The 23,396-nt window shown below is 51.2% G+C and overlaps 1 protein-coding gene across 24 annotated transcripts in view; it reads right to left on the reverse strand.

Annotated features, from left to right (window-relative positions):
- Positions 1–23,396, reverse strand: part of DYSF (dysferlin) — a 224,474-nt gene that overhangs the window by 147,215 nt on the left and 53,863 nt on the right. For 14 of the 24 annotated variants that reach the window (XM_027554906.1, XM_027554917.1, XM_027554920.1 and 11 more), the window contains 10 exons: positions 17,619–17,733; positions 16,372–16,464; positions 15,822–16,033; positions 13,735–13,863; positions 13,285–13,347; positions 12,572–12,622; positions 10,746–10,776; positions 10,025–10,140; positions 4,424–4,550; positions 1,661–1,764 (listed from right to left, as the gene is read on the reverse strand). In XM_027554906.1, the coding sequence (XP_027410707.1) occupies positions 1,661–1,764; positions 4,424–4,550; positions 10,025–10,140; positions 10,746–10,776; positions 12,572–12,622; positions 13,285–13,347; positions 13,735–13,863; positions 15,822–16,033; positions 16,372–16,464; positions 17,619–17,733 (1,041 nt within the window). The remainder of the gene's footprint in view (positions 1–1,660; positions 1,765–4,423; positions 4,551–10,024; positions 10,141–10,745; positions 10,777–12,571; positions 12,623–13,284; positions 13,348–13,734; positions 13,864–15,821; positions 16,034–16,371; positions 16,465–17,618; positions 17,734–23,396) is intronic. The other 10 variants (XM_027554921.1, XM_027554923.1, XM_027554927.1 and 7 more) reach the window with 1 other exon arrangement.

Consider the following 23,396-nt stretch of genomic DNA (forward strand, 5'->3'; position numbering starts at 1 on the left):
TCCTCAGCCCTTCTGCTCTGCCCGCCCGTTTCCAATGGTGGGACCCGGGAGCCCAGCGGAGTGGGGTTCCAGGAGCCGGGGCGGAGGCCGAGCCCTCCGGAAATGTCATTCTCCCCCATTTCCAGTATTTCCACCACAGTCTCTGCTCTGAGGTTACAGAGTAAGCGCGATCGGGCTGTTTCCCGAGGAACAGATGCTAACGAACAACCTAAAGCAATGGAAAACGGACTTAAAGAGAGCAGTGCCTAAGGCCGCGTAGAGCCCCGAGGGCTGAATTAACACAGCAAGCCTGTGTGGGTGACGGAAGCTGGATCTTGAACGATGCAGCACATTTTGCGGGGAGGAAGACCAAGAAGGAGCCAGGAGTGCACAGGCCCGGGGAAAGGCTAGAGGCGTGACCGCAGGGCAGACGAGAAGACACACGCGCACGTGCGGGCTGTGCGGTTTGTACCCGAAGCTGAGCGCGGCGAGCGAGCCAGTGGCGCTGAAACCCGCTCGACTCCGCCCTCCGAGCGGGCTGCAGGGCCGCGTCCGCCCAGGAGGGGGCGCGATGCTCCGCACTCGCACAAAGACTGTACAAGCTAATATTGGCCATGGAGATGAGGCCAGAAAGTTCGGCTGGGTGAGCTCTGGTCAACCAGGTTATGCGGTTTGAACTTCATTTTACAGACAGGGCTGTCTTTTACACTAAATATGCTGGTGGATTTCTACGGCGAGAACCCGGACGAGAGAACGGACGCAAGGCTGTTGTGTGGCCCAGGGGAGAGATGACAGTGGCTAGGGGCATGGAGAGAGGAAAAGAGCTCGGGATTTTTAAAGGCAAAAGCTAGCAGTGGGATCTTGATGTAGAGAGGTCAAAAAAAGAGGGAAGAATCAAGGCAGGCCCGCATTTTCTGCCTTTGATGGTGGTACTGGTAAAGACAGTAGTTTCTGGAAGTGGGGCGGTATAGGCAGAAAATGACGCCTTTACAGGGCGAGCGGGAGGTGGGTGGGCAGCACAGAGAAAGGCACAGGGAGTTCCGGAGCTGAAGGGAAGGCTCAGAGTTAAACACAGCTGTGGATTCCTCTGTGAGAGGCGATGACTGAAGCCTGGGAGCAGCTGAGGCTGTCAGGGAGAGAAGTGCAATGGAGGAAAGAGTCCCAGCAGAAGTCAGGAGGGACAGGAGCCACAGCCCCGCTCTGGGCAGGAAGGAAGAGAGGTATGTGATCCCCAGGACCCCCACCAGAGTGGCCTTACTCCACTCAACTCCTGGCACAACTTTCTAAAAATAATCATTATGGTTTTACTGCATATTTTTTGTTTCCCTATCATTGTGCCTTCACATCTGGTTTGCTTTACGTACTATTGCCTAATTTCCCCCAAATATTCCTGTCTCTATCCACCATCCCTGTGTCCCCTCCGTGTCCATCCACACCTGTCTGTCTGTCTCACACACGTGGGCAGACCTGCGTGTGTGCACGTTAGCCCCAGAGAGCTGGGCCTGCGTGTCTCACCCCGTGTCCCGTGATCAGTGCCCCCACTCCCCACGCACGCAGCCTCCCACGGCAGGCCCTGTGCACCCCGAACTCTGTGCTGCACGGCAGGACGATGCCCAGCACCCATCCACAGAGACGCCAGCTGCCACCCTCCCACAAGTCCTCTTGTTTACTTGCTTCTTACCATTTTCCCTGCAAAGCTGACTTCCACAAAGGGATCCACCAAGTTCTTCTTGTTACTGTCAAAGCCGAAGATCTGCCTCACGTTGTCCATCACGGCATCGTCCACTGAGGAGAAAGACATGCTGGTCACTGCCTGCTGCTCTCCATCTTCAAAACCCCCACTTCCCACTTGTGTCTCCCGACAGTCTGGGGACTCCCCAAGAGGCCACGGGCCCCTCAGCCCAGGGTTCTAGGGAAGGAGGACCATCTCCAAACAGCAGCTCCTGAAGGCACTGTGCTGCTCCTTTGCCCAGCTTCCAGAGAAAGACTGGACGTTGTTATTGTAATATCCCATTACCAGTGCCTGTCTGACATTTTCCCTTATATCCATTAGCTCAGTGATTTTCCTGAAGGTAACCAATAAGTCAATTCTGTTTTGTTTTGTTTTTTTAATTTAATCTATGCTGCTTCAAACCAATGTTTTACTAATTACCTGTATTTTTACATATGTATTTATAGATGATAGATGTGTATATGCATGTATGTGTGTATATATATATATATATGCTCTGTATAATGGTACGTATGTATATGAAGGGCTTCCCTGGTGGCTCAGATGGTTAAGAATATGTCTGCCATGCAGCAGACCCAGGTTCAATCCCTGGGTTGGGAAGATCCCCTGGAGAAGGAAACAGCAACCCACTCCAGTATTCTTGCCTGGAAAATTCCATGGACAGAGGAGCCTGGCGGGCTACAGTCTAGGGGGTTGCAAAGAGTCAGACACAACTGACTGACTAGCAAATTCGTGTACATGAATGAGAAAATGAGAGAAGGGGACACTTAACCACTGTATACTAGCCAATGTCTGTCTACATGAATACAACAGTTAACAAATATTTAGCAAATGTTTATGTTCTATTTACCCATGTATTCTTTTCTTATTTATATTTAAACAACACTGCAGACAACTAAACATCATCATCCCCTTCACCTGAGCAAAGCAGACATTTCTGTTTCCCCAGCCCCCTTTGGAAGCTCCCCAGCCTCACTTCTGCATAGTGTCAACCAACAAATGCAGAATGTTCTAAACCCGTACTTTAATCCCATTACTTATTTAAAGGGTTTCCCCACGATTTTGGTTCAGTTAAGCATGTACAGAAGGCACCCATTTATTGGTGTCATTAGTCAAAGCAGAAACCCTCAAACAATTAGCTTCATGCAAAACTTGTAAACGGGGACCCAAGGAGTCCCTGACTACGTGTTCTCTTGGACTCAGCTAGCAACAGCGCCTGGTATAATTCTGCTAATGCACGCTCCAAAATGGCGGCTCATAGCCTGCAGCAAGAAAACCACCAGGAGCCTTTTAAAACTGCCGGTGGGTGAGCCCCACCTGAAACCAAGCCAATCTGAAACACTGGGGGAAGGGCCCAGCATCTGCACTTCCTTAAAGTTCCAGAGGTGATTTAATATACAGTCTGGGTTGACCCCCACGGCTCCAGAATATTGAGCATAACTCCCCCAGCATGCACTGAGCACACAGAGCAGGGCTAGCACAGGGTTCGCCACTCTGAGAAGCCAGGCAGTGGCCACCATAGCCTTCCCGGGGTGATGAAGGCTCGGCCACAGCTACGGTGACCCGCTGTCCAGTTTATCAGGGAAGGAGGAGCTTCCTGGGATGTGGGATTTCCAGTGCTGAAACCAGGACAGTCCCAGGCAAACTGGACACCCAGGAGTCTCCACTCAGTGGAGACACTGAGCCCTTCTAACATTTCAGCAACTGCTTCCCCAGCCAGGGGCTGCCAGTCTTCAGCCGGGGGCTTTCTAGAGGAGGGAAGGAGAATCGGTGGGAGCCAGGCACACAATAGAATGGAAATGGTGCTGATGCTTTTCAGCATCAGGAAATGGTGCAGGAGACTGCTTTTCTCCTAAGAACAGTCCCCAAACCCTTGGGAAACCTAGAGAGGGTGTGAGGCTTCCCCAGACAGCAGAGCAGAAGGGAAGCTGGGCTGGCATAGATCTAGCAGACCCTTGGGTGCAGAAGCCAGGCCAGGAGGAGGCAGGGAGGGAGCCGGGGGCCAGCCCCTCCCTCTCCTTCCTGCAGGGACCTGAGGCAGCCCAGCCCAGGGTCCCAGCGTGCATTAGCAGAATTATACCAGGCGCTGTTGTTAGCTGAGTCCAAGAGAACAAGTAGTCGGGGACTCCTTGGGTCCCTGTTTACAAGTTTTGCGTGAAGCTAATTGTTTGAGGGTTTCTGCTTTGACTAATGACACCAATAAATGGGTTCCTTCTGTACACATTTAATTGAACCAAAATCATGGGGAAACCCTTTAAATAAGTAATGGGATTAAAATACAGGTATAAAACATTCTGTATTTGTTGGTTGAAACTATGCTCTCCCCTAGTGTGAGCCAAGAAAATGGTGCATGGAGTGGTCGAACAGCCAGACCAGGCCTAGGAGATGCTGAACCGGACCTAGGGACCGCTAGTACTCTGAGGACTGCCTCCATCTCTGTGACTTCACCAGCATTGATATTACTTCTCATTAATTCTGGCTGCTTTTCTCCTAAGAATAGTCTAGAGAGGGTGTGAGGCTTGCCCAGACAGCAGAGCATAAGGGAAGCTGGGCTGGCACAGATCTAGCAGACACTTGGGTGTAGAAGCCAGGCCAGGAGGAGGCAGGGAGGGAGCCGGGGGCCAGCCCCTCCCTCTCCTTCCTGCCGGGATCTGAGGCGGCCTAGCCCAGGGTCCCCCCGTCACAGTCACCCAGCAAGGGCCCCACACTCACTCTGTGGCAAGTCCTCGGCCCTGAAGACCTTCAGACAGAAGTGCGCTCCACGGAGGGCCACGCCGATCGGCCTAAGCAGGTTGCTTTCGATGTCCTCCTTGTCTTCAGAGGGGTCTTTTCTCTCCAGCTACAATACAACCAAATTGGACTACTTAATGAGTCCCCAAGCACAGCGTTTTCCCTTCCTTTTTGAGAGTTCAACCAACACACTTAAACAGCGCATCTTGAAGACAGGCAGATTTCATCCTGCCCACTCGTAGCCTGTGATCTGCAGCAGGTTCCTTAGCCTGAGACTCAGCTTCATCTGGACAGTGGAGACAATGACACTGACCTCCCAGGCTCTGGGAGGGTCGACTTCAATAATGTGTCAGTGCACGTGTCACCAGCAGGCACTCAAGAACCACCGTCTCCTTCCCAACCCGCCCATTAAAAATAGCGCAGAAGTGGCAGCCGTCTAGGCTGGCCACTGTCTTCAGTAACGTCTGTCCCTTCACCTGACCAGTATTTATTTAACAACTAAGAAGTGTCAGCCTCCTGCCGGGGGCGACGGATGTAGCAGTAGACAAGCTGGACAGAGGTCCTGCCTGCGTGGCACTCACCATTTCACAGTGAAAGACACCTTTAAGCAAATGACTGCAACAGCATGTGCTGAGTGTTTTGATTAGAACAGTAATAATAAAAATAATATGTATTGATTTTATACATGCTCTCATTTAATTCTGACAGCAAGCCCCATGAGCAGTGGGTCTCAAACTTGGCTGTACATTAGAAACAGGAGAGTCAGTGTCTTGTGGACTACTGCTGCACATTCCAACTAAAACACGGGTTCTGGTTCAACAGGTCTGGGGGGGAGCCCGAGCCTCTGCATTCCAACAAGTGCCCAAGTGATGTCCATGCTGCAGGGGGCCAGGGCCTAGAATACCCCACTTTACAGATAAGCTGGATGAGAGTTCACAGAGGTTGGATGCAGAACTGGGGCGGCGGGGGGTGGGGGGGTGGGATTTAGGGAGAACGGAGCAAGAGGGCTGGTAACTATGGACACTGGGGGAGGGAACAGTGTTGGTGGTAGCCCAGCATTGAGACCTGGATGATGGATCCAGGCAGAGGCACCAACTCGTGCAGAGCAAGGGCTGACGTGCAGTTTGAGGAACAAAAGATCCACCTGCTGCACTTGGGCAGCTGAGGGGCAGATGATAGAGGAGAGGTGGCCCAAGGCCATGCCCAGCAGTCCACTCCTTGCAAAGCTGCCTGGACCATCCTCACTCCGTCTGCATGTAGAAACCCACTTCAGAATCCCCGCAGCCAAATTCTCCATCCCAGAGTGCCTCGTGTCACACAAGAGCCCGGGAAGGAGCTGTTAATAGCTCTACACTTTCTTCAGCTCACATGGGAAGAAAATGATCCCCTCCTCTGCTTTCAGTCATCCACACCACTGTTCGTTCCCACAGGCTACGATCACTGATCGAGCACCTGTTGTGTCCAAGACCTGTACTAGGCGAGAGGGGAGATAAAAGGGTCCTTATTTACTATATTCTCCCTGACCTCAAGAAACTGAGTCTCAGTGACAGAGACGGACACAACAGCTAACCAAACTAACGAAACATGGGGTGGTGACCGAAAGGAAAGATCCATCAGTTTCCCTGGAGGACAAGGCAGCCATCGTGGAGGAAGTAGCATCTGGACTGGGTCTTGAAGAACAAAGTGACTTTTGGTCAACAGAGGCAGAGGAGGCCTTCCGACAGGTGGAAAGACAAGGACGGAAGTACACTCTGGAAAGGGTCACACTGACTGGCGTGGCCACAGCACGGAGTCCATGCAGGTACACACCAGCAAGTGGCCCTGCGAAATCAGCCGGAGGCCAAATGCTAATGGCCTTGAATGTGATGCTGAGGATTCTGGACTTCATCCCGAAAGTAACTGGCAGGCAGGGTGGGTCACTGGAAGATTTTTAAGAGGAGACTCACGTGATTTGTGCATGCATACATGCTAAGTCACTTTAGTCGCATCCAACTCTGCGACTCCATAGACCATAGCCCACCAAGCTCCTCTGTCCATGGGATTCTCCAGGCAAGAATACTGGAGTGGGTTGCCATGCCCTCCTCCAGGGGATCTTCCCAACCTAGGGATCGAACCTGTGTCTCTTATGTCTCTTGCATTGGCAGGTAGGTTCTTTACCAGTCGTGCCACCTGGGAAGCCCATCACGAGATTGTACCTGGGTTTAAAGAAGGTGACTTTGGTGGTAATGTGGAGGCTAACTAGATTCACAGCGGCTGAACCACATCTTTATTCACAGGAAGGCCCAGATAAGATATGTGAGAGCCTGACCTTGGTCTCTGGTCTTGGGATTGGAAAGAGGAGAAGCATGCAGCGTGATCGTCACACCAACGAGACTGGCCAACTGTGTGCATCTTGACTTCCAGGTTTGGACTGAGGGATGAGGAAGGGTGTTCAGGGCTCTGACCTGGGGGACCAAGGGGACGATTGCCACTTCCCAAGATATCACCTAATATAGGAGTGGTCACCAAATGATACTGGGTTCCCATGGTGAAGTCAGAGGGGCCAAAGGGACGTGTTTATGTGCTTTGTTACAGGAAACTGAAACCGAGCATCTGGAGCTGCAAGGATCCAGGCTGGAGGTGAGCAATTTAGGAGCCCAGGTGGACAGAGACGGGCTCCTCCACAGACAGACAAATACGCTGCAAAATCTGGCTGAGGCCAGATTGTCATGGGCCTTGAATGTCATGTCAGAGGCACAGCAGAGAGGCAGGCAGTGAAATCCTATTGAGCTGCTGAATTTGAAGAATCCAGTTTTTTAAAAAAAGGAAAAGAATGAGGGGAGTCATAGATGCTGAAGGAGGAGAGAGTTTCAGGTAAGACATGCCTCTGGAATCAAACACTGTGGAGCAGCAGATCAGATTAATGAGAGAAGAGCTCCCGGGACTTGGCAATGGGTGGGCTTAGGCAAGTGGTTCAGGGAAGAAGGTGATGGGAGGCACACTGAACCAATGAAGGAGCGAGCAGCTGGTGAAGGACTGGAGAAAGGGGACGTGGGGTCCTCTCAAGAGTTAGGTAGCCTTGAGGATGGCTGAAAGGACGAGGAAAACAACTTGGACAGGAGGGGTGAAAGCAAGGTATTCTGAGATCAGGAAATCTGGAGCCTCGTTCAGACCAGAGGACAGGAGCCAGAGAAGAGGCAGAACAGACTGAACAAGAAAGCCGGCAGGGCTCAAGCACATGCAAGGGAGGTGGGGAGAGGGAGAGGGAGGGAAGAGGAACTTCAGCCCTCACGTCTCTGCCACTGTGCAACTCTGCCTCTCTAAGGGGAGCGGAGGCCGGAGCTTAGGAAAAACCAGAAAGTTAGGAAACAGCCACCATGGAGAATGGGATAAGAAGCAAACATCACCCAAGTAAAAGAAGAGGTGGACAGCACTTCCAGGTGACTTCTGCCACCAAAGCTGACCAAAGGGTGGTGTGGACAGTATGTCATGGGGAGGGTGGGGAACACGGAGATACAGCAGCAAACCCCAGGGCTAGCGAGCACCAAGCGAGATAGAGGATGGGAGCCGGGGACCAGGCTGCAGGAGGCAGCTGATGGGCGGGGAAACAGACAGGGGTCAGGGCTGTAACCTCAGTGAGGAAGAACCACTCACTGAGGGTGAGGGAGGGAAGGAGGCAGAAAGAAACTGCTGGCGAGAGGGATTTCTCAGCTCAAGGGCTTAAAGAAGGTAAGATCAGACGTTGACGGCTCATCAGGGAGGACACACTGGTCTCGGAACAATGGCAAACAGGGAAACCTGCCAGCAAGGACCCTCCTGCCCCAGGGGTAGGTAACAGTCCAGGAGACCAGAAGGAGGGAAATAACCAGAGAGGCGGGTTTCAGAGAAGAAGGCAGTGCTGAAGTTGGGAAGCTGCCATGGGAAACCAAAAGATGGCCACGCTTCCCATTCCAAAGACCATGGTGAGCTGGACCAGAAAACACAGGCTTCCTTCTGAGCCGGTCTCAATAAAAGTGGTTTCATCTGGGAAAAACCAGGGTCCGATGAATGGGGAGCGGAAGAAGGAGTGTTTTAGGAAAGGAGAACACATTCAGAGATGCCCTGCAGGAGCACGAAGGCACAGCGTCTGGAGAGACGAGCTGCAGAGGAACAGGGGATGAGAGGGCAGGGGAGGCGCCCTTGGGAGGGACTGGGCCACCTGAGCTCTGCCGGGCCCTGCACAGCACTTGGGGCTGCCCCAATCCCTCCCACCGGGGTGCCTGAGCCTGCATCATCAGCCAGCTCTTCAGCCTTAACCTCCTCAGGGACCTTGCCCTCCACCTCCCCATCACACACGGCTTTCCCCAGGGACTCCACCTCCCCAGCCCTCCCCTGGAGACCCGCTTTCCCCACTCCTGCCTCACCCTGCCTTGATCATTTCAGTATCTGCTTCACCATTTGTGTATCTGATTTCCAGTTTTCCCATGAGATAGTCAATATCCACAAGGACAAGTCACTCACCAACACAGGTCCTTGTCTTCCACCAACAGCATCTTAATCTTCCCTCCCCTGCAGCTGCCAGAGGAACGGCCACGTCTCAAATCTCCAGCCGCTCAGAACCAACGCTCCAGGAAAACCTTGACCTTGAGACACTTCTCTAAAAACAGCCTCCATACTATCTACCTTCTCCAATCCCCCTCATACCACGGGAGGCACTCAACACAGAGCTTGGCACACAGCAGGGGTTTAAAAAATGTGTGTTCCCTAGCCCTTCCCTATTATTTGTCCTCCTCATCAGGCTGGTCCTCCCTCACCCTCCCTGCCAGGCTCATCAGCTCCCCAGCCCCATGCCTCCACCACGCCTGCCTCATCCATGCCTAACAGCGCCTCCATCCACCTACCTTCTGGGTCCTGGCCACTGAGTATTAGGAGGCTTTCCCACAAAGCCTCCAGCTCCTGTGTCTGCTCCGAAATCCTTTGGTTTTGTCTGTGTGTGTATGTGTATTGTGCATGAGAGTGTATATGTGAGTGTATGTGTGTACACTGGAGTATTACTCATCCATTAAAAAAAAAATGAAATAATGTCATTTGCAACAACAAGGACGGACCCAGAGATTGTCATACTGAGTGCAGTGAGTCCGAGAAACACAAACGTCATATATTGCTTATACGTGGAATCCAAATAAATGATAAAAATGAAGTTATTTACAAAATAGAAATAGACTTCCAAACCTAGGAAACAAATTTATGGTTGCCAAAGGTGGCGGGGCATAAATTAGGAATTTGGGATTAACACACTACTATATATAAACAACGACGTACTGTACAGCACAGGGAATTCTACTCAATACTTATAATAATCTCTAAGGGAAAAGAATCTGAAAAAGAATAGATATACCCTATATATAGATGGGAGAATATGCACAAAAGTATTAATGATGGTTCTCTCTGATGGGCAGAATGATGAGTGATTCATTTCATATTTATGCTTTCCCACATGTTCTACATTTCTCACAATTGCCATGTATTCTTTTAAATCAGAAAAGCTAAAGTTTTTTGTTTGTTCATTTGGTGCCCCCATGGCCCAGTGGTAGTGCTTATGAGGAGGACGAGGAATGTACTCACGGGGGCTTCATCTCCAGGCCCCAGCACACAGAGACTCGCTTTCAGGTAGCCTCTGGCCCCAGCAGAGAAATCGTCGGGATCTGAGAGCAGCAGCCACTTCCTGAGGTAGGCATGTCCTAAGGGAACAACACCCTTGGTGACCCCAAATTGGAAGGACCCAAGTCTGCGACCACACCGGAGAGTCCAGGGTGGACTCCACTGGGTGAGATGAAGAACTCATCTACCCAGACATGGGGGAAGGACTTCCAGTTCTAAAATAAAAGGTATTTTGAGTGTTCATTCAGGTCCAAATCAGAAATGTCAACAGACACCACTATCAGAGGCTGCCAAAGCCAGACCCCAGGCCATTTTCCTCCCCTTCAGGAAGTAACCAGACCAGACCAGAGACCAAGGTGCAGAGAAATCCTAGACTTGTCGTCTAAATGACTCATCCATCTGGAGGGACCCCAGCCTCCAGCAATCTTTGCTTAGGGCTTCCAGTTTAGCATCCCAACTGAGCCAGCTGAAACCCACATGAGGGTTTGATATTCCTGGGGACCTGTTTTACCCAGAAAATGAAAGCTGCCCTCTCTTTATTCCTGCAGCCTCACCTCCAAGATCAGACTCCACCTCTAAAGTCTAAAATCCCCAAGAAGAAAAGATAAGTGTCCCAAGTGGGTGCCCCCATGTAGCCGGAACCCAGATACAAAGACCTGCCCAAGAGGGTGACAGGGCAACTCACGGGGCTCTCGGTAGATGCTGCCCACGTCCAGCTGAAAGCAAACAGAAGAGGCACAGGTCACGGTCCTGCCAGCAGAGTGTTAAACAAAGTATGATGCATGAAAATCAAAAATCTGATGCATTAAAAATCATGTTTTCAAGAACATTTGGAGACATGAGAAAATGTTGGTCACCTGTTATTACATGGGGAAAAAGTGGAATATATCTTGATTGAAGTTTGGTGAAGTGTATCTATGCATAGAAAAGCCAGAGCAAAGAAAACATGCTGGATGGCAACTGCACTACCTCTGGGTGGCAGATTTGGGTGATTTTTATTTTATTCTTATTTTTTCCTATATTATATAATTTTCTATTAAAAAACCCTACAGGTTTTGATGTGATGGTAGGGGAGGTTATGCATGTGTAGGGTGGGGGCATATGGGAACTCTGTACTTTCCACTTGATTTTGCTATGAACCTAAAATTGCTCTCAAAAACTACAAAGTTTTTTTAAAATCATGGATTACTTTTATAATTAGGAAAAAAAAATTTTTTTAACCTCACCCTTGGGTTCTTACAATAAGAGACACAAAACATAAGACCCCGCTTATTATAGAATGACTCAAGCTCAATCCATTCTTTAAAAAAAAAAAAAAAACTGCTTCTCTAGAAAAACAGATTCCGTTTTCTATCTGTGACTATTTCTCAGAGAAGGGGCCGTATTTTATTTGGAAAGCAGAAGGAGGGTCAAATAAACCTGTGCCCTTTCTTTCCATTTGAGAAATTCTTGAAGATTCAAAACTGAGAAAATCAATAAGAATGACATTAAAACGCCATTTGTGAAGATCTCCAGTACCCGTTGCCTTGACGCTAATCTGTTAAACACATCCCATGCTATCAGTTCAAGGTCCTCTGTGGGTTCATTTCTGCATGTCTGGGACACATGAAGGGGCAGGGTCACCCCATACCGCCTCCTGGGCGACTCCCAATCTGGACCCATTCCCCAGCCCTGGTGAGCTCAGAGTACTGAGCACTGGTGTCGCGCTGGCCCCAGATGGCCAGACTGAGGAAGAGAGCTGCCCAAACTCAGGGCCCACACTGCCTCTCCAGGATGCAAAGACAAATGTGGATTAACAGTAAGAAGCCGAACTCCCCCTGTTGGAGAGAAGGGGGGCAATTTGCCTCTCCTCTCTTTTTCTCAGAACGTTTTCCTTGGAAAACTTGTCAATATAAGTACTTTCCCTGACTCTTTGAAATGTATCTTTTTAGAAGCCAGATAAGTCATTCCTCAGCTTTAGGACCCAGGAGTGCCTTTCCCCAGGCTCTCCAATCTCTGGCAAGGGAAGGGCCTACCTTAACCAAATTGTAAAACTACCTCCCATCATAAAAATGCAAGTTTGTTTTCTGATTTCTTGTGACTGTCACCCCAATTACCAGGTAAAGTCAGGATGAACCATGTGTACTGAAGGCGCTATCCTGGCCACTCACGTGGGCATTAGTAATTGTTTATTGTTCATCTCAAGAATACGTATGGAATGGGTTGTGTCTGCTTGGCTCTATACAGGATTTCTTTCTGTCTTTGCAATCTCTTATCAGATGGCCCACAATACCATCGTATTGGTTTAATGCTTATTCAATAACAAAAGCGCTCTCTTTCTCTACTACCTTTGTGAAGAGGATTTCTGGGTTAGGAGAAGATCTTGTTTAGATTTTATCATCGTATTTTTCCAAACACAGACCAAGACAGACAGGTCTCTGAGCACCAATCCTGCCCATCATCCACAGAGTTTCCGCTAATGTGGATGGATAAATGAGAACTGATTGCTTTCAAAGAGAATAAACCATTTACCCGGAACTCCCCGATGAGAGCATCTGTTCTGAGGGAACGGGAGTCCACCACCTGAAAGGAAAACAAACTAAAATTCTTGTCCACAAGTAAACGTTGGGCCAGACAGGTCCCAGCCCAGTTGCTCCTCCTTCCCAAATAATAACAGCCCACACTCTTCGACAGCATTGGCTCTATCCCGGAGATTATTCCAAGCAATGCTTAACCCTCATGAGAACCCCACAAGTAGGTACTATTATCGTTCCCATTCTCCAGATGAAGAAAGAGGCACAGAGGCCACTTGTACAGAATCACATGTCCTCTCCCTGGCATAGGCAGGACTAGAAGCCAGATAGGTTGGCTCCAGAGCCCACACTTCTAGCCACTCAACTATACTGCCTTTCAGAGGAAGCGAGGATGATGGAAAGAGCTAAGGTCCAGTGAAACAAAACCTTGGCCAGAAGCAGACATATAGACAAACAAAATAAGATGAAAATCAAAGGACCACAGCACGAATGAGTCTGGTACCTGGGGAAGCTGGGCGGCGTCAGGGCCTCCCCACTCCGCTGCCTCCTGCATCCAAGCCCGAAGGCATCTTTGTGCCAAGCGGACTGGGAGTGGGGAGCACGAGGCTGTGAGCTGCTCCCTGTCACCCAGGCTCGGCATCTAAGCTTCTCCCACACGCACACACACACACACACGGAGCCCACAGAAAGCGTCCGATGGCTGGCACGTACCGTGATGAAGATGGGCTCATTGAACAGCTCCGCGGGAGAGTCAAACACGTTGAAGAAGAGAGTCTGTTGGTTCAGGGCGAGAGGGAGACAGATGAAGGCCCGCTGAGCCCGGGGCCAGGAGGAGAAGGCCACCACCCAGCCTCTAGGGCTGGTCCACACGGTGAGTGTGCGGTGGGCTCAACCCAGCACCAGGCTCTGGGAATTCAACCTCACGGAAGTGGTCATCTCAAGGACAGGGTGGCCGGCCCCACGGATGGTGGGGGTGTGGAGCAGGGGGAGCCCAAGGCAGGAGTAAGAGCAGAAGCCCTCTCTCCAGTTCCTCAGATAACCTACTCAGGACCGGCACTGCTCTCCACCCAATGTTTGTGCCATCTGCAAAACCTGAGTGAACTGCCAGGCGTCTGCTGTGCACTCCCACCAAGGCACAAGCCCTAACCCAGGGGCTCCCACCTCATTGAAGACGGGGCTGTTTCCTTTGTGGATCCGCGTCCGCTTGGTCTGCCCAGCGGCGGTGACCTTGACCACAGGCTTGATGTTCACCCCTGGCAGCTGGCGTCCCTTGATCACCTGGACCCTGATCTGAAAGCCAGGAGAGGCTATGAGCCAGAGGAGAGGAAGAAGTCAGGCACGCACCCCCACCCCTACGCGAGAGTCAGAAATCTCAGGGCCCACCCTCACAGCCAGCCTCTTGGGACAGGTATTAAAAAGGAATTAGGAAGAACATCGTAAGAACAGTATTTTCCCACCAAGGTCCTTGGCATCTATAACACTCCATGGTGCCTCATAAGAGCTGCCCGGCTGCCCCAGGTAAGCTGCCAGCAGTAAATTCCAGGGGTGGCCCGAGAATCCAGTCCCTGTTCAGTTCCTGCACAAGCCCCATCTCAGACCCCTCGATGGTGATGTTCTTGGGGGACTTGAATACTCCTCACTGACAATTCCCTCAGAGGTCAGAGCTACATAGTGATGCAACCCCACTTCATCCTTATATAGTATAAGATGCAGCACAGAATGTCTGACATTCTTAGAAGTGAGTTTTCTTCATTGAACTTTCAATAAATGAGGGTTTCAAGAACATCTGTGCCTCCAAAGTTATGCAAAAGATTTAAGAATATTACGTTTTAAAGTGTTAAAACTTTCATGAAAAAATACAGTGTTTACTGGTTCTAATTTCTAACCAGCAATTATTTATTTTAAAAATAAGCTGCTGTAGGATATATTATCAATAGCAATGGGAAGAGGGAGTGAGTGATCTTCATTCTTTTCATTGTATTTTCCAAATTTTCTACCAAAAAAAATCATTTTTTTCATTTATTACTTATTTGGCTTCACTGGGTCTTAAATGTGGCATGTGGGATCTAGTCCCCTGACCAGGGATCGAACCTGGGCCCTCTGCATTAGGAGTCTTAAGCACTGGACCACCAGGAAAGTCCCAAAAGTTTTTGTTTGTTTGTTTTAAGGAGAAAACAATGGCACGTCTTGCAAATAATAATAAATTAGAATTCTGTCTCAGGCAAACACGAAAGTGTTAGTCACTCAGTAGTGTTCAACTCTTTGTGACCCCATGGACCATAGCCCACCAGGCTCTTGTGTCCATGGGATCTTTCAGGCAAGAAGAGTGAAGTGGGCTGCCATTTCCTTCTCCAGGGTATCTTCTTGACCCAGGGATCAAATCAGGGTCTCCTGCATTTCAGGCAGATTATTCACTGTCTGAGTCATCCGGGAAGCAGGCAAACATTGTGGGTTATAACTAAAACTTTTCTGAAATTACCACAATTTGGAACTGAAATATAGTTTTATAATTCATTGCATTCAATAAATAAATATTGATGTTTCCTGTTTTTAATTTTTAAAATAGTTCTGAAGTTAAATATCACTAAATGCAATTATATCAAAATGGAAAATTCTGTAGAAAAGAAAAGAAAAAAACAAAAGAAAAAGACCCAAATTAAATGAGATAGGTTTTTGGATAAAAATAAATCAAAGGGTTGGTTTTCATAGTTTTATTCTGTGACAAGCTTGAACAAATTCAAACTGCAAATGACCTTCAGAAAAACCATGACTGTTAACAGGGGGAACGGATAGAGAAAAAAAGACAGGCAGAGCTTCTTAGATTTGGGGATCTTGTTCAAATGCAGATTGAGTCAGTGGGTCATGTTGAGCATGCCCCCAGGTGACAGCCGTGCTGTTCGTCACTTTGAACAAGTATTCCCAGCCAGTATTCTTGCCTGGGAAATCCCGTGGACAGGGGAGCCAGAGCACTGGCTAGGGGGCATCTGGCTGGGCAAACAGGTAACAGTTGTGGTGATGCTGGCGCTCTGCAGTGACGCCCCCCCCCCCCCTGCCTTTTTTTAAGAGTAAAACCAGGGGCTGGGCAGAGGCTTTTTCTAGAGGCCCCAAGACATGGCCTCCCCATCGAGCGTTTGCCCAGGACCCAGGGGAACCAGACTCCCCTCTTAGGACCTGCCCCACGGCTACACAGACAGGTCTAATGCTGGCCTCAGAGGCTGCCTCTGGCTGAAGGAGGATACCGCGGTCACCTGGAAGTCCTGCGGCTTGTCCGACAGAGGCTTGCTGGGCGCAGGCGCGCTTCTCTTCCTTCCCCCTCCGGGGTGGTAGGGGGGCGGATGGGAAGGTTGTTTCTTCGGGGTGCTGGGGGCCCCCGGGCCCAGAGCCCCGCTCTGGTCCAGGAATGGCTCGGCCTCGTCTCCCGTGAGCCCCTGGTCCTCAGTGTCCTCCTCTCCTCCTGTGTCTGGAGGAGAGGGTTGTAATGAGGCTGGGTCCCTCTGGCCCCTGGGTCCCAGCTGACGGCAGACTCGATGGCCCAGCACCCACCTCCCCCGCCCCTCTCTTTCCCCAGCGGTCAGCCAGAATGGATGAGGGAGAAGAAGAAGAGCTTCCAACAGCTGAAACTTGAGGGTGGTCAGTCCGGTTAGCAGGCAGGAGGAGACAGAATGGCCCCAGCCCTCCCCACCAGGACCTGCAGGAGGAGCCCTCCTGGCTGCCTCGCCCCGCTCTGGGGAGCTGATGGCGGCAGCTAGTGAGCTGGTTACGGGCGCGAGGGCCGGCACAGCCCAGCCCGCGTCTCACCCGTGGGGGCCAGCCACTTCCTTCCAGAGTGTCTCGTGTCCACGGTGCTGTCACTGAGCAGGGACCAGGTCTCGGCCAGGCTCTGGCCCCCACCTGGCACATGGGCAGGGCACAGCCCCAGGAGGGGAGGGAGCTGGTGAGGGAAGCCAACCCAGGGCCCCCCACCCCACCAGCCCTGCCCGCCCCGCCTGCCCCTGCCCGACACAAAGCTCCGGAACAGGTGCCCTGTCTGTCCAGACGGACCTTCTCGCCACCTTCGGGGCAGAGCCTAACTTTGTCAGATCCACCTCAAAGTGGTCCCAGCACATTTGGGACCCTCGATCTCTCCATCTCGTTCACCAGGAGCACCTCCTTCTTCCTCCCTCAACCCCAGTCCAGAGGGATCACCCCACCTCTGAGCTCAGACAGTGCCAAGGCCAACAAGAGGGGCCCCGCTCTGCCTCCCCCACCAGGAGCCCCACACGGGCCCCAGGAGGGGCTCAGGGCACACCTGGGATGGGTTCCCTTCACCAAGGGAGAAAGGCTGGAATCTTTCCCAGGGGCAAGACCCCACCCGGCCCATCTGTGTGCTTCCTACTCACTCCAGCAGGCTGAACTGTCATGTCCCCCCCAGCCACCACTGACAAGCCAGCCACCCGGGCTGGTCCTCACTTCACAGGGCCAGGAGAGGTAGGTAAAGGGCAACTGTGAGGCTTGGTCAGTCTGCTCACTTTTCACAAATAATAAACTGTAGGCCCAGAGGGGGAGTGACTGGCCCGAAGCCACACAGCTACTTGGTGTCAAGGCAAGACAGGAACTCATCCCCTGACATCAGCTCAGGGCTCTCAGGGAAAGTCCAACTCTTTCACCACATGTCATTGCTAAAGACCTGCAGCGTGCTGGGCAGCGGGCAGGGCTCAGGCGTCTCCTAGGATAGACCTGCTCCCCAGCACAGGCCCGCCCTCTAAACTTCCCACCTCTCTGGAGCTGCAGAGGGCCGGGTACCCAGCATCCACACAACACCCTCCCTAAACAGCTGGCGCTGGGAGGACGTCCTCACGCTAACCCTAGTGGCACCTACAGGGCATGCCTCCTGCTGCTTTATTTTGTAAGACAGAAGTCAGTTCTACAGACTTCCCACCCACCCACGGCCTCTCTTCGCCAGGCCCGGGCAGCCCCCAATCTAGGAAGGCACCCCCTTCCCAGGCTCAGGTGCCACCACTAGGCTTATCCCCCCAGCCCTGCCAGGGTGAGGGTGGGCTCCTCACCAGCCACCGTATCCATGTCAGGCAGAGTCGGGGAGGGTTCCAGAGGTGTTAAGGGTGGGAAGGTGGGCACGGCTCCAGGCAGCGGCGTGTAGGACACCTGCAGGACCAGCGAGGCCTGGAACAGATTGGGGTGAGAGGGCAGCGGGTTACTGTGTTGGCCTCCGACCACCGCCCTCCAGCATGCTTCCTGTTCCTGCATCCCTGTTCCTTTCCTCCAAACCAGGAATGGAGTCTGGTTTGCAAGAGGCTCAGCAAAGCCACCCCCAGGGGCCCATCAACATAGTCACGTGGTTAGGAGCACTGAATCTGGAATCAAGTTCCACCACTCAGAAGCTGGGTGACTTTGGCAAGATCTGAAACCTCTCTGGGCCTCAGTTTCCTCATCTGTAAAACAGGGGTGGTGACAGCAATAGCACTTTCGGCATAGGGTCAAATGAGGATTAAATTAGTGAACTGAATGCCCAGCAAGCTTCTATAAATGCATCAGTGAATGAACTTCACCTGCAGGATTTTTCAACTCTCAGTTTACGCCCATCTTCAGAAAAAAAAAGCCCCCTTGGCCACTCTGCTCAGTCAAGGGTCCTCCCCTGTTTCTCCACAGACAGCTCAGCCTCTCTCTGCTCAGGCCCAGACAGCACTGAAAGGATGAGGCCCTCTTTCCTCCCAGAAGCAACCCCCAGATGCTCTGGCTTTGATCAGCGAGGAGGGGTGACCCATCAGGCCGTTCACACGGACGGGGGAGGCTGCCTTGTGCCCCCACCCCAGCCAAGCCCACCAGGAGACCAGCACCCTTCAAAGGGCCTGAAGAAAAGGTACAGCCATGGCAGGTTCTCCAGCCTTGCTGCTCCCAGGCCAGTGGAGGCCTGACCAAGCCTTCCCTGGTCCAGCAGGCCTCCTGGGGCAGCCTTTTAATCCATCAGAGTAAGAAAAACTCCAAAGCATGAAAGTTTCAGAATGTAAAAGAAATGTAAAAGAAAATAAATTGCATAATCCCACCATTATTCACATTTTGATATAATTCTCTCCAGTCTTTTTAAATGAATAATGTTCAGCTCTGCTGCTGCTAAGTCGCTTCAGTCGTGTCCGACTCTGTGCAACCCCGCAGACGGCAGCCCACCAGGCTCCCCCGTCCCTGGGATTCTCCAGGCAAGAACACTGGAGTGGGTTGCCATTTCCTTCTCCAATGCAGGAAAGCGAAAAGTGAAAGTGAAGTCGCTTAGTCGTGTCCGACTCTTAGCGACCCCATGGACTGCAGCCTACCAGGCTCTGCTGTACATCAAATATTTTTCTTTTACTTCTTATGAGACAATAAGCATTTCCCCAAATTTTGATAAACTCTATAAATATAACTGTTAATGATGCATAATATCTTCTGAGCAACTCAGTGTAATTCACTAGACAGCCATCTCTGCTGAGTAATGTTAGGGATGTCCGGAAACCCTTGGAGCGAATCTTGGTCCTGAGATGGAAGGAGCTCACAGTCCTGGGTGTATCCACCTCTGGAGCTTGAACCCTTCAGGCTGGGGCCTGGACTTGGGCAGCCAGGCTAAGGGAGAGCAGGGCGGGGGTGTGTGTGGTGGGTGAGGAAGGGTGCTCAGAACACTGAGGAAGGAGGCTGGACGCAGTTCGCCATCCCAGGAGCCCTAGTAGGAGGCCCAGCAAGGCAATGAGACCCTTAAGTCCCAGATCCAAGGCATTATCCTAACGGCCGTGCAGGTTCCTGAACCACCACCAGGTGTCGCCACTTGAGCTGCCAGCGCGCCCCCAACCCCAAGCTCTAGCGACACAAAGAACAGGCGCTCAGGCGGCCCCAGATAACCAGACCCGCCCACAGCCACGCCCATCTCCCTGAGCCGCCAATTCCGGTCTGGGGTGGCCTTTCTTCATTTCATCCAAAGGCAATTTGGGCTCTTCGGAGCAGTAACGAATTCCAGGGTTAGGCCAGAGAAGGTAGATGACCCAGGAACATCTATTTTTGTGCCAGAAAACAAGGAAATATTCAAAGAAATATAGAAACGTGCCAACAGGACCTTTTGACATGTTTTGCTATTTTAAACATGAAAATGAATGATGATGGTAACAGACTAAACCACTGAATAAAACAGGAATATATGAATCCATATAGAAATAAATGAATAAATACGACAGGAGGACACTTTTCCTTACAGTGGAATGCCAGATGATTAATGCAGAAAAAAATTAATAATTGATTTAAGAAACCACCATTTGGCAAGCATCGAAGCAACAATCCAACCAAGAAATAACAGTGAGTGTTAAACCTGCTGGATAAATATTAGATACGGAACAAAGTATTTAGAGTCACAAAGCACCTTCCCCCTGTCCCCAAATCCTTACTTATTAGAAAGGGGAATGGATGCAAGATTGGTGGAGAAACCCAGCAAATGCCAGGTGATCAAATGATGCAGGGTAATCACACAGAAATGAAACAAATCAAAATCCTGCCACTCTAGGACATGATGGGGTCAGCACAGCATTGCGGTGTTCTATTCCTGCCAAAGATAAACACCCTAAATCTAATTGTAGGCAGCTTCTTTACCAGCTGAGCCACAAGGGAAGTCCAAGAATACTGGAGTGGGTAGCCGATCCCTTCTCCAGCAGATCTTCCTGACCCAGGAATCGAACTGGGAATCCTGCATTGCAGGCAGATTCTTTACCATCTGAGCAATCAGGGAAGCCCAGTCATGAGGAAACAGCAAGCAAATATGAACAGGGGGACATCCTACAGGAAAACTGGCCTGGATTCCCCAAAGTCTCGAGGTGACAAGGTTATAAAAGTCAGACTGAGGAATTCTCCCAGGGAGATGGGGACTAAAGAGATGGAAACGACTAACACAACACATGATCCTTAATTGGATCCTTTTATTATAAAGGGCACTGTTGATAAAACTGATAAAACTTGAATGAGAATCTGTGGGTTCAATGGTAGTGTCACGTCAACATTAATTTCCTCTTTTTGAAGGTTTCGTTATGGTTATGTAGGAGAAAGTCCTTAATCAGGGAAAATACACACTAAATTCAGGATGAGGAGTCAGGAGAAGGAATCAAATGGCTTAGAACAAAATATTCTTTCAACCACTTTTGCAGCTTTGCTGAATCTTAAATTATTTTAAAATAGAAGGTTCTGAAAATCTGAGAAATTTGCTTCTGCTATAACCACAGGAATCTCATTTAACAGAGATGAATGAAGCCCCCCTAACATGTGGTGGCTGAGGGCTTCTGACCCTAGGACCAGATTCCTTTGAAGAACAAGAACTTCCTGTTTCTCAGGGCTCACCTTGCCCAGCCACCACCTGGGGGCTTCCGGTACATCATCTCTGTGCAGAAGTGGAGCCGTGTGAGTGTAACTGCTCCACGCTGTGGACTGGGTGCCATTAGCAGTAGCCTCTGAAGCCCAAGACCATCCAAGTAATCCCTCCCCTCCTGGAGTTTCCTGAGCATCAGATCTCCACACTGAGAGCCTCCACCAACCTCCTGAAGACTTAGCAACATGCCGGTGGCTCCAGGCACGTGAAGAGACCTCAGGCACAAAGCCAGTTCCATCTTTTACATGCCCATCAAGGAGCAACAGGAACATTCCTGGCAGCTTCCAAGGACCTAGAGCCCGGGATCTAGAATAGATCTCGCAGCAGGGGGCAAGCTCCAGGGTCCACTGCTTCATGCCCAGGGTTGGTTAATTCTGGAGACCTCTAGCTCTATTGAGAGTTAGGGAAACGGGGCCTGTCTGTGGGCCTCACTCAGGGTCAGGACCTCCCATCCTCACTGGGACATCATATCTCATAGCCTGTCCCCTTCTCTAGACATAACCAGAGCTGAGATTCTCTTTCTGTGGGATATATGTGAGCCCCATGCTCTCCTAGACAGTGACCCTGGCCCCCAGCCCCCAGTGGGACCCTCTTTAAGGCCCTCCATATCAAGGCACTCCATCTGACAGCCCTGTCCCTCAGCTCCTCAGCCCCAGCACCGGTGACCACGCATGCATCCTGTCACAGGCCATTATCAGTCAGTCATGAGCCCATCAAAGCATGCTGCCCTGGAGCAGGTAACCTCAGTTACATGGTCTGCTATCTGGGGCTCACAGTCAACAATACCACAGAATTCTGGAAGGTCCTGTCTGGCCCGCAGGCTAAGAGGGTCCAGGAAACCAGGACACCAGGAAAGGCAAAAAGACAGACAGCCTCATCAGATCCTCCTACAGGTTACAGGCCCCAACTCCCAGATCCTTCGCCTACCCTGCCGTGTTCAGCCCCACTGCTCACTGCCTGCTTGCTGGGCTACAGCCCTCCAACCCTGAGCTTAGGAAAACCAACCCTGGACCCACCCACCCCCACCGCTCCCAACACACTTCACACGCCTGGGTCACATTTACATTTCCCTCAGACAACACCCAGAAGCTGGCAGGAAGATAAGATGCGGTCCTGAGCTGGGGCAGGGGTGGCTGGCGGCATCTCGGTCACTTGAAGGATACTCAGGGATTCACCAGAGCACCTCAGTGCCTGCTCCCAACATGCAGGGCCCATCTGGCTCCCCGGCCCATCCCGCCACTGGGTTTCATGCGCTCTTCTCACCCAGCGGGTTTCCCTTTCTGATCAGACTCTAGCTTGTAAGGCTGAGGAGCTACTGACATGGTTTTCATGGTGTATCATCCACACCCTCATCAGTAAGCTGCAATGGAAACACATTTGTGAGTATGTTGCTCTCCTTTATGTGTGTCCAGTGCCCTCGTGGGCCTAGAGACTCCCCCAGGACAAGGGTAGTGTTGTCCACTTCAGGCTAGAGGCGTCTGGATAAAGTTGGCATCTTTTCGTGGCACACAGCCCAGTGTGCCACGTCTGAAGGGACTTGGGTGAGAATGACAGGCAGGTGGAGCCCACAGGCCAGCCCACTGCAGGCTCTCCCCCCTCCTCCTCAGTCTTGCTGGGTTTCCTAACGATCCCACAGTCAGCCTCACAATCTCCCATCACACCATCAGCAGCTTCCTTTGGCCCTCTGAGGTCATCTGAGCCACAGCTAACTGGGGATGTCTGGCAAGCTCTGCCCGCCAGACTCAGCCCAGAAACCAACCTCAGAAAATGGCCAGTGAGAATCCACAGCTGCTGACGGGGCTCTCCGTCCCTCTGACCACATCCCCTGCTCTGTGTGCTCCTGATTGCCGTGCAACTAGCCCCAGGCCCGGGTGGGGAGTCCCAGTTCAGAGGGTCTCGGGACCTGCCTGGGGCTGCAGTGGAACTCAGCTCTATCACAGAGGCTAGAGGGTGGTCCCAGACACTCTCCACAGGCCAGAGACACCTCTTGGGCTGAAGGGAAGGAGGTACCAGGCTATACTGCAATTTATAAGACATATATTGCGTCATTGAGACGACCAAAGCATATTTTTCATATATAATTGGTCTTTGTCCACATTTCCTGGCTTACAGCTCCCCAAACTCTTGGAATTTCCTAAGTGTTGAGAGTATCAAAGGTATCTCTTGTTATGTTAATGTGGTAACTTCTGGACCTCATCTGAGGCTGGAGCTGATTGCCAGGAGGACCAAACCTGTGACTGGAGGGTTGTAACTTCAGTCTTGCCCCTAACCTCCAAGGATGAGAGAGGGGCTGGAGGTTGAATCAATCACTGATGGCCAGTGATTTAATCAACCATGCCTATGCGATGAAATCCCGAAAGGATGTGATTCAGAGAGCTTCTGGGTGGAGACTGGGGAGCATGGTGCTCCTGGAGAGAGCGTGAAGCTTTGTGCTCTTCCCTGGACCTTGCCGTGG

Source organism: Bos indicus x Bos taurus, chromosome 11, assembly GCF_003369695.1.
Source record: "Bos indicus x Bos taurus breed Angus x Brahman F1 hybrid chromosome 11, Bos_hybrid_MaternalHap_v2.0, whole genome shotgun sequence".
Classification (NCBI taxonomy): Eukaryota; Metazoa; Chordata; class Mammalia; order Artiodactyla; family Bovidae; genus Bos; species Bos indicus x Bos taurus.